This window comes from Nansenia antarctica, assembly GCF_963989245.1.
Source record: "Nansenia antarctica genome assembly, chromosome: 2".
NCBI lineage: Eukaryota > Metazoa > Chordata > Actinopteri > Argentiniformes > Microstomatidae > Nansenia > Nansenia antarctica.
In genome coordinates this window covers 65,506,096-65,516,265 of record NC_137675.1, presented here as the reverse complement: position 1 = coordinate 65,516,265, position 10,170 = coordinate 65,506,096, and the positions used below count along the sequence as shown (strand labels likewise).

At 40.8% G+C, this 10,170-nt stretch overlaps 1 protein-coding gene across 1 annotated transcript; it reads left to right on the top strand.

Annotated features, from left to right (window-relative positions):
* Positions 1 to 4,043: 4,043 nt before the first annotated feature.
* Positions 4,044 to 7,770, top strand: LOC308150459 (adenosine deaminase domain-containing protein 2-like; the record flags this gene model as incomplete). The annotated part of the gene is made up of 10 exons (XM_080523286.1): positions 4,044 to 4,065; positions 4,204 to 4,316; positions 4,467 to 4,533; positions 4,816 to 4,944; positions 5,331 to 5,481; positions 5,614 to 5,787; positions 5,979 to 6,190; positions 6,641 to 6,875; positions 7,353 to 7,485; positions 7,660 to 7,770. 10 exons carry the CDS (start codon positions 4,044 to 4,046, stop codon positions 7,768 to 7,770), a joined length of 1,347 nt encoding a protein of 448 aa, XP_080379412.1.
* Between the last annotated feature and the right edge of the window lie 2,400 nt (positions 7,771 to 10,170).

The window sequence follows — 10,170 nt, the reverse complement described above, 5'->3', positions numbered from 1 at the left end:
GTGGGCTGAAGTTCTCTACTGAACCTCCAAACCTATCACAGTGCCAAGGTGAGTTGTTGAGCCATGAATCAGTAGATATCCTGGCACCCTTGGACCTGTATTTGTCTGCACTGCATATAGGCGACATCGTAGCCATATCATGTGCTACCGAATATCATCTGGCCAAGATTGTGTTGACAGCATGAATGTGAATTTTGTGTGATGTGTTCCTTCTTGTTTCAGTTGGAAGCCAGTCTCTATCAGAATGCCAAGATGGTTGTCAACCACCAGTTCCTCATTAATGGCGCAGGACCCTGGGACTCCAAACACCTGGTCGACAGCTTCAGCCACTGAGTCCCATGGGTGTGGGCGTAGTTTTGTTTCAAAGAGGAGTTTGAATTTGTGATTTGTGCCTAATTTCAGAATTACTGCATGCTTAATGTTCTTTAGTTTGAAGTTCTGTTTGGTTTCACATTCATGTTCCAGGTTTATCATATTTTCACATGATACAACAAGCCACTTAAAAGAACAAAACTTTTTTGATACTGTACTATTCACTCTGTGTTTTATGTTTGGTAGATGTGTTGAATAAATGTTGGAAGTATTAATTGTGTTCTTTTTTGTCTTGTTTTGTCTTTTTTGTTTTGAATCAACACATGTTAATCAACATCTAAATCATGATCATGATTTATAGCAATACTACGTGAAACAATACAGTATATATGGTACGGTACATGTGGGAATACGGTACATGTGGGAAAACTAGGGTTAGGGTTAGGTGCTAGGTTGCTAGGGTTAGAGTTAGGGTTAGGGGTAGGGGTAGGGTTAGGGTTAGGATTAGGGTTAGGGTTAGACATGCCAGCATGTACTAAGTCGACGTAGCACCTAACCATAACCCTATTTTTCCCACATGTACCGTATTCCCACATGTACCGTAACATATATACACAATACAGTATATATTATACAATTGTCATGTCAAAATTGTACAATACCTGCCATGGTTAAACGCTGATGAGGTATTTTTAAAGGGATTTTGGTTGGTTCAGAGGACTCATGTAAATGTTCAGTGCAGTGCAGTGGAAGTTTCATCAGAGTGGAAGCTTCATCAGAGAATGCAAATTAGCAAGCACAATTGAGAGAGATTATTCAGAGCCTCAGAAATTTCACAGCAAGAGTCACAAGGTATGGAAATAAGAAATTGAAAATGTTCAACCTGTATGTTCAAAGTATTTTTGACTGATCTCTCATGATTGCCTGATTCCTCATGATTGAGTAAGGCTCAAAACTAATTCTGAATGTTTCATTCAAGTCAGTTAGGATCAATTACCTAATAATAACAATAACACAATGGTAAAATAAATAAACACTATCTGCATACCTACCACATTCCAGGTGTATGTTAACAAACTATTTGTTTATGGTTGTTCCTGAGGTTTTGAGGCTGAAATTATAAAAGACCCAGTGTGATAAAGTTGTAGAAGGAAAGATAACCCTATCCCTCCTCCCACCAGTTTGCATTCCTTTCATACGCACATTGAATGAAATTCTATAAATTCATCCCAGTCATCCTAAAACTAAGTAGCACAATTGCAATCTAAGCAGGACAAATGCATCATAATGTTTTCTTCTTTGGGCAAACACCCTGTTTTAGACAGTTGTTTATGTTCAGTACGCCTAATTTATTAACATGTTCAATTGTATAGGCCCGATTGTATAATTGTCTGTAATTTACTTATTCTCTGTCGGTTCGTATGTGACAAAATAATGTCCCGTCGTGTTCACACGGTTTATCTGAGACACCACAGGGACAATGTTTATGGGACTTGGGTGAATGATGGGTATACAGTCTAACGAATTTGTGAATACTATTTTGAGATATTTGGAGAAATGTAAAGGCTGTAGGAAGCACGTCTGATAATGAATCAAATAAGCACTATAGTGGTGGCTGTGTAGATTGTAGTATTATGGAGTTTTCGAATTGATTGGGTGTAACATGATCTGGTACAAATCTGAAACCACTGTCAATTTCTAACTGAATGACGATTCCCACAAAATAGGCATTGTGCTGGAGCTAAAATTACAGTTAATACAGGAATCAACAATTCAGCAAAGAAATCTCAACATTCTTTAACTTATTAAATTAAGACTTGAACAACACAAGGACTAAAGTATAATTAAATGAAGATTTGAACCCAATTATAAAAGTATAAATCACACAAAAAGTAAAAATATAATTTTAATGGGGTGGTATTGTGTCTAAATAAATGTAGATCTTGTAAAGATCAGTTGGCCATAATACTGTCAGGATTAGATCAATGAAGAATTACAGCAGAGATATTTACTGACTCAGCATTGCTTGTTTCACACAAAGACAAACGTGTCTTATACAAGAGGGAGCAACACAGACATGGTGCCAGCGAAATTGAATGTGAAATGGGAGAAATGTAATTTTTACACTGCGGCAGTACTGTGGAATAGTATACCTGGAGAGCTAAAAACTATATCTAGAGTAATGCACAACAATTCAAGATAGGAGTAAAGAGATCAAATCAAAGCTAAACGCTGGGCCTTAAGTAGCAAAATCTTTAATAAGATCCTTGAAATCTAGTGATAAAGCCAACTTGCTGTGCTGCTGTCATTGTCCTTTGTTACTTCTTGCTCTTCTTCTTCTGCCTCTTTACCTCTGCTCTCCTCTCTGGCTGCCTGGCTTGAAGAGGGCCCTGGCATGGAGTATCCATAGGTACATAATTCATAATATGTCCTAATAGTATTAACATAGTAATACATACATTACACCAGATTAGCTAACTTAAATGTTATCTAGCTAGCTAACAATATTATTAAGATGTCAGTGGTCAATGTTATTGCAATTACTGGAAGAACTATTAACTAAATATGAATATTAGCTAAAGTTGTATAACTTGTATTCAATGCTTGCATGTACTTTCACGACATCGTCTCTCTCCCTGTCAGACTATTCGCGGTAACGTTCCTCTAGTCTAGTCTAGCAGTTCGCGCGCGGTGGACTGAACCATGCAATGACTAAATAGAGGGGTAAATAATAAGGCTTAATTTAGTCAAACATAGAGAAACAAAACTCCAGTTTGTTTCTTTTGTGACTTTTTTAATACATAGAATTATAATTTGAAGTCGGCTACATTAACGTCCTTATGATAATAATAATAATAATAATAATATATTATAAATATAATGTATTTTTTTTTTTTTTAAAGATTCTCATGGGCCCCTGTCAGTGCTGGGCGCTTAGAATCGTCCTAACTTACCCCCCCTAGCGGCGTCCTTGTATGTGCAGTATAACTTATGTTCAGTCACATGATCATCCCTGCGTTGTCATACAAGGCTATTACACGGATATTATCATGAGCCTTTTTAACAAGCCAGGTAAGATAAAACGATAAATATCTCTCACAGAGATCATTCTTACAACACAGAGTAATGTTATATTATATTAGCTCCTTAACTTCACTCGTAAATGAATGAACTCATACAGTAATTGAGTCTGCACGGCGCCACCTGCTAGCTGCACGGCGCCACCTGCTAGCTACCTAACTTTTATCTAAAATTGAAATATAGACCAGAACATTTTATTTTAACTCAACGAGACTAACCGGCATACATAATGGTCTAATAGAGTGAAACAAAGAACAATTGAAATTAATTATATATCAACTAAAAATCTTTTTGGTTGAGTAGGATAGCGAGCTAATTAGTTTAGCCAAAACTGCACGTGCGCAGTTTCTTCCACCATACTTCAACCACAGATGTCGTTCGGGATGCGGCCATTTTAATGTGAGGGAGACATAATTTGCAGATAATCATACACACGGTTCTAGTGTTGTTGTATCAGAAAATGTTTTTATGAAAAAATCCACGAAAGCATCTCATAAGATGCCATTCCAGTGCAGTGGTACTACAATGCTAGGTCTTAACACGGACTACCATCACAATGGCCTACCGTTCAGATGTATCCTTTAGCCTTTAGTTTAGTTTACGAATGGCATCTCTTTCTAACAACTGATGCATGTGTTAAATGAATTCCCATGCACTCCGTGTTCACTGCAGGTACTAATCATGGTGGACGAAGATGTTGTATACGTAGCGGGCTGCCTAGAAAGACGGCCTCTCTTGTGCACAGGCGCTTAAGCGGCGCTTTTGGACGACATTTCTGTGTAAGTGGTGACACTGATTCCGGTAACCCAGACGTTTTTGGGGCTCTGCTACCAGAGGACTATAGGCCCATGAGGTCTTCCCTCGCCAAACCCCTGCATAGCCTTATACTGCCTGACCCAATGCTGGAGGTGGAGGAGGAGGAGGTGGAGGTGGAGGAGGAGGAGGTGGAGGAGGAGGAGGTGGAGGAGGAGGAGGAGGAAGAGGTGGAGGAGGAGGAGGAGGTGGAGGAGGAGGACGACTCTGATAGCGACGACAGTGATGGCCTCTCCCTCCTTGGCACATCCCCACCCAAGTTGGACAACAGCTTCCTGGGGCTCCAGGACCAGTCAAACAACCTGCAGAGCAGCCCCAAGAGTGGAGGTTAGGGGCCAGGTGCTCTCACTTGATGATCAAACTGATATTGAATTCATATTAAACAACTTGTGAGTGTATTTAGAAGGGAACAGGTTATTTTGTGATGGAAGTCAGTGGAAACATTCACAGCTAGGCTTGAGGATTATAACATGGGGCATAAACCTGTTTGCCTTTTCTAACAGTTTGATTGAATAGTCTTCCATACTGTAGCCTACATACTGCATGATCTGCCAAGAGTCAGGGTTAGTACATCTCTTCTTCTGACTCTGAAAGCATCTGCTTTTCTAGTGAGTTACACTGACTGGCACATGCATCGGATGGCAGCAGTGTCCAGTAACGTGTTTGACGACCTCCTGGGGGAGTGTGCCCAGTTCCACAGCTGCAAGAGCAGCCTGGCTGCCTTCGTCCTGGAGAGAGGTGAGGTCTTCTCTCTGCTCACTGGGGAATCTCAGGGATGCAAACTAGTCACCTTTTCCATTTTTAATCCAAAATCACGTCTTTTTTTATTTTTATGCATCCGAACCCCCCAAGAAGGTCTGTTTCCACAACTCTCGTTGACCTTCTCACCTTTTCAACTCCGTCCCTGGAATCTATTCAATAATAATACACTACAAAAATGTGTTAACGACTGTAAATGACACCTATTTTTGATGAGCATGTCTAATGTACGCACACACAGTTTATGTGTCGTCCATGTGTGTTATATATATATATATATATATATATATATATATATATATATATGTGTCTATAGATTGTGAATAGTTTATGGATGTGATTCTCCCACATTATTCCCTCTCCAGAGCTGTTTGGACCTTCGGGCCAGTCCTATAAGCGTTACAACGTTGTGGCGTTGGGCACGGGCGAGTCAAGCTGCAGTGACTGGCTCTGCTTCAGTGGCACCATGGTGCATGACTGCCATGCCATGGTCATCGCCAGACGGGCTCTCCAAAGGTACATCAGCCTGACAGGAGTTTTGTTGGATCGTCTGGACTTACTTACTCACTTCACTCACTTGTTTGGTTTGTTTAGCTATTAATACTGGAGACTAGCAAATGATGTGTCCGATCCTGTATTTCTATTCAGGTTCTTGTACAAGCAGCTTCTGCTGTTCTTCAGCCATGACCCAAAGTGCAAGGAGCGCTCCATCTACGAGACAGACATCTACACAGACAGAAACCTGCTGCTGCTCAAGCCCAAAACCTACCTTCACCTCTACACCAACCAGACCCCAAGAGGGGCAGCACAGTACGGTTACATGTGAGTGTGTGCATTTTCATACTGGCTGCTGTTGTTGAGTGTCCAATGCGGAAATCTTAATTGCTTGCATCCACTCAGAAGTGTAAGAATTGGATGGGAATTACATTTTGGGGCAGTTTACATTTCACTAATTTAGTGATCTAATTGAGTGACCCAGTGAGAGTGATTGTGTGCATCCTCTGTCCCCATAGGAACTCCCCGAATCTCTACAGTTCCCTGATGCTGCAGTGCCATGCTAAGGGCTCTCTGATCCCTGTGGCTCTCCTCCAAGCGGGTGTGTGGGAAGCCCGGGTCTGCTGCATGTCCGGCAGTGACAAACTTTGCCGCTGGGCCGTCACCGGGGTCCAGGGGGCGCTGCTGAGCCACTTCATTGAGCCACTCTACATCATCAATGTGGTCCTAGGTAAGTAACCAAGGATGCATTACAATCACAGTAGCATAGGCCGCCCTCCCTTGTAGGACTGACGGACAGTGCTCCAGTGACACTGGGAGGTATTAAGCCTCTAGTCCCCCCCGTCCCCCGGCCAGGAATGGCTGTTCTATGTTCTACGGTAAGTAGCCGTTGACGGCTTTGGTTTTCAAACCATAATACAAACACAACAACCAGAATCTTAATGCTGACTTTTGGTACATTTTGAAATAGTCACCGAATCTTTCTCAATCTAGTCTGTTTTCCCTGAATAATGTGCTGTGTAATACTGGTGTGTGATACTTTTCTCAGGCTTGTTCTAATATTTTATCTTTATCTTGACAATTCTCAGCAATATACAGCAGTGTTCTAGAATTGTATTGGGGCCTTAACTGGTTAAGAAGGAATTTTGAGAACTTGGTTCTGGTTTACTGGTCCGTTCAGGTGACTCCAGCTATAACTCGGACAACGTGTCGGACGCAATCAACAATCGCCTGGGGGATGACTGGGAGGAGCAGCTGGTCCCACCCTTTAGGAAACAGAGGATATTCTTCCTCGGTTGTGACGGGGTGGCACCTCAACACAGCTCTCGCCACTGCAAAGACCTCAGCATCAACTGGTGCCTCGGGGACCTGAGCATCGAGGTGCTGGACAGCACAACAGGCGTTGTTGTCGATGGGTAAGTCAATGGTGCTACTGGTAGACGATGCTCGTAACATGGGAACAATTTAAGTATTTTTGATGAAACATAGATGATCTCGATGACTACTTTCATACTTACCGTACTTTGTATACTACCATTACAATGAAGTCTGATGGGTACTGAAGACCCATCTCTTCAGACTACATCTTGCCTGTCCATCTTGACTGTAAAGACCTCTTCACTCCCCACTACCCTGTACAGTTCCTCTACTGTATATATAAAAAAGATCCTTCCTTCTTCTAGCATTGTGACTGCCAATAGCACCTGCTCCTAGCATAGATTTGTTCTTATGATGACTGATGTGATTCCCTTACTTGTTAGACACGTTTGTAAGTTGCTTTGGATAAAAGCGTCTGGTAAATGTCAAACATTTAAAAACAAATTATGTAAATGTATAATTTCATTGTGGAGGGAGCTTTCTATGTAGGCGTAATGCTCTCTCTGGCCCCTTAGCTCCCCAACTGTGAGTGGGCCTGGCTTCTCCAGCAGACTGTGCAAGAGAGCCCTCTACAGTTACTTCTGCAAAATTGCAAAGCTGAGTGGGCAAAGTTCTCTACTGAACCTCCAAACCTATCACAGTGCCAAGGTGAGTTGTTGAGCCATGAATCAGTAGATATCCTGGCACCCTTGGACCTGTATTTGTCTGCACTGCATATAGGCGACATCGTAGCCATATCATGTGCTACCGAATATCATCTGGCCAAGATTGTGTTGACAGCATGAATGTGAATTTTGTGTGATGTGTTCCTTCTTGTTTCAGTTGGAAGCCAGTCTCTATCAGATTGCCAAGATGGTTGTCAACCACCAGTTCCTCATTAATGGCGCAGGACCCTGGGACTCCAAACACCTGGTCGACAGCTTCAGCCACTGAGTCCCATGGGTGTGGGCGTAGTTTTGTTTTAAAGAGGAGTTTGAATTTGTTCTGTTTGGTTTCACATTCATGTTCCAGGTTTATCATTGCCTTGCCTTGCCTTGCCTTGCCTTGCCTTGGTAGATGTGTTGAATAAATGTTGGGTATTAATTGTTTTTTGTCTTGTTTTGTCTTTTTTGTTTTGAATCAACACATGTTAATCAACATCTAAATCATGATCATGATTTATAGCAATACTACGTGAAACAATACAGTATATATGGTACGGTACATGTGGGAATACGGTACATGTGGGAAAACTAGGGTTAGGTGCTAGGGTGCTAGGGTTAGAGTTAGGGTTAGGGGTAGGGGTAGGGTTAGGGTTAGGGTTAGGATTAGGGTTAGGGTTAGACATGCCAGCATGTACTAAGTCGACGTAGCACCTAACCATAACCCTATTTTTCCCACATGTACCGTATTCCCACATGTACCGTAACATATATACACAATACAGTATATATTATACAATTGTCATGTCAAAATTGTACAATACCTGCCATGGTTAAACGCTGATGAGGTATTTTTAAAGGGATTTTGGTTGGTTCAGAGGACTCATGTAAATGTTCAGTGCAGTGCAGTGGAAGCTTCATCAGAGAATGCAAATTAGCAAGCACAATTGAGAGAGATTATTCAGAGCCTCAGAAATTTCACAGCAAGAGTCACAAGGTATGGAAATAAGAAATTGAAAATGTTCAACCTGTATGTTCAAAGTATTTTTGACTGATCTCTCATGATTGCCTGATTCCTCATGATTGAGTAAGGCTCAAAACTAATTCTGAATGTTTCATTCAAGTCAGTTAGGATCAATTACCTAATAATAACAATAACACAATGGTAAAATAAATGAACACTATCTGCATACCTACCACATTCCAGGTGTATGTTAACAAACTATTTGTTTATGGTTGTTCCTGAGGTTTTGAGGCTGAAATTATAAAAAGACCCAGTGTGATAAAGTTGTAGAAGGAAAGATAACCCTATCCCTCCTTCCACCAGTTTGCATTCCTTTCATACGCACATTGAATGAAATTCTATAAATTCATCCCAGTCATCCTAAAACTAAGTAGCACAATTGCAATCTAAGCAGGACAAATGCATCATAATGTTTTCTTCTTTGGGCAAACACCCTGTTTTAGACAGTTGTTTATGTTCAGTACGCCTCATTTATTAACATGTTCAATTGTATAGGCCCGATTGTATAATTGTCTATAATTTACTTATTCTCTGTCGGTTCGTATGTGACAAAATAATGTCCCGTCGTGTTCACACGGTTTATCTGAGACACCACAGGGACAATGTTTATGGGACTTGGGTGAATGATGGGTATACAGTCTAACGAATTTGTGAATACTATTTTGAGATATTTGGAGAAATGTAAAGGCTGTAGGAAGCACGTCTGATAATGAATCAAATAAGCACTATAGTGGCTGTGTAGATTGTAGTATTATGGAGTTTTCGAATTGATTGGGTGTAACATGATCTGGTACAAATCTGAAACCACTGTCAATTTCTAACTGAATGACGATTCCCACAAAATAGGCATTGTGCTGTAGCTATACCCACATTGATGATCAGTTATGGGTTACATTTATTATTTCGTCTTTCAAACGAATGTATGTACAAGGCTAAAGGAATGGCGCATGCCGTGTGGTTTCATCTAGTCCATTTCACTCAGTTTGTGGGCAGACTATTGAAACAACATTAAACCCCCTTTATGATACGTTATTATGACGCATTAACGTGACACCGTCACCCAACAAATAAACAAAGTTAATTCATTATAGACGAACTCCTCCACGAGACGACATCGTTTACGACTACAAGCTCACCTGTGTGGTTAAGTAATAGGTAGTAAGTTCATAAAAATAAATATATTTTCAAATATACCACAAATATATTTTCCGCAGACTGAGTAGGTATTAGGTAAGTTGATTCAATTAACCAACTTTATCTAGGTTAATCTCAATGTGATAAACAAAAATCTATTTTTCAATAGAGACCTAGGGGGTATTCCATCAACGTCATTAGGAAAATCCAGATTTAGGCTCAAAATAAGGCATTTTTAGAAATCTCGCGGGATTTATCCAAAATAAGCTGGATTGTCTTTTAGCAACGTTGATGGAATACCCCCCTGGTCCAAGACAGACAATCTGTTTCAGACAAATCACAAACGTAGACACACATACATCATCAAACAAAACAGATGCACACACATACAGTTCAGGTCCGGAAATATTTGGACAGTGACACAATTTCCATAATGTTGGTTCTGCACGCCACCACAATGGATTTGAAATGAAATAATCGAGACGCAATTGCAATCTCTCTCTCCTATCAGTCATGCCGCGTCGTAGTGCCCGC